This window comes from Apaloderma vittatum, unplaced genomic scaffold (assembly GCF_000703405.1).
Source record: "Apaloderma vittatum isolate BGI_N311 unplaced genomic scaffold, ASM70340v1 scaffold41423, whole genome shotgun sequence".
Classification (NCBI taxonomy): Eukaryota; Metazoa; Chordata; class Aves; order Trogoniformes; family Trogonidae; genus Apaloderma; species Apaloderma vittatum.
The window spans coordinates 1-242 of record NW_009709431.1 but is presented as its reverse complement, the minus strand read 5'-3'; the positions used below and the strand labels follow the sequence as shown (position 1 = coordinate 242).

The 242-nt window shown below is 55.8% G+C and overlaps 1 protein-coding gene across 1 annotated transcript in view; it reads left to right on the top strand.

Annotated features, from left to right (window-relative positions):
- LOC104272036 (probable cation-transporting ATPase 13A2) overlaps positions 1-218 on the top strand; it is a gene marked incomplete at both ends in the record, with an annotated part of 1,979 nt that extends 1,761 nt beyond the window's left edge. The window contains one exon of the mRNA XM_009866912.1: positions 87-218. Within this exon, the coding sequence (XP_009865214.1) occupies positions 87-218 (132 nt within the window). The remainder of the gene's footprint in view (positions 1-86) is intronic.
- Positions 219-242: the final 24 nt, after the last annotated feature.

Below are 242 nucleotides of genomic sequence, written 5' to 3'. Positions count from 1 at the left end.
ACGGTGAGGGTGACGCTGGGCACGTGGGCAAAGAGAGGCCTCAAACCTTCAGCCTCTTCCTCAACCCTCTTCCTTCTCACCCTCAGTGCTGTTCTTGGTAGTCCTCATCCTCCTCTTTGGCCTCATGATCTGGTTGACCCTCTACCCCATGGGCTTCCCCAAAACGCTGCTGAAGCTGAAGGGCATCGACGACTTGAATTTCAAGCTGCTGCTGCTGGGTATCGCCGCCTTCAACTTCTTCG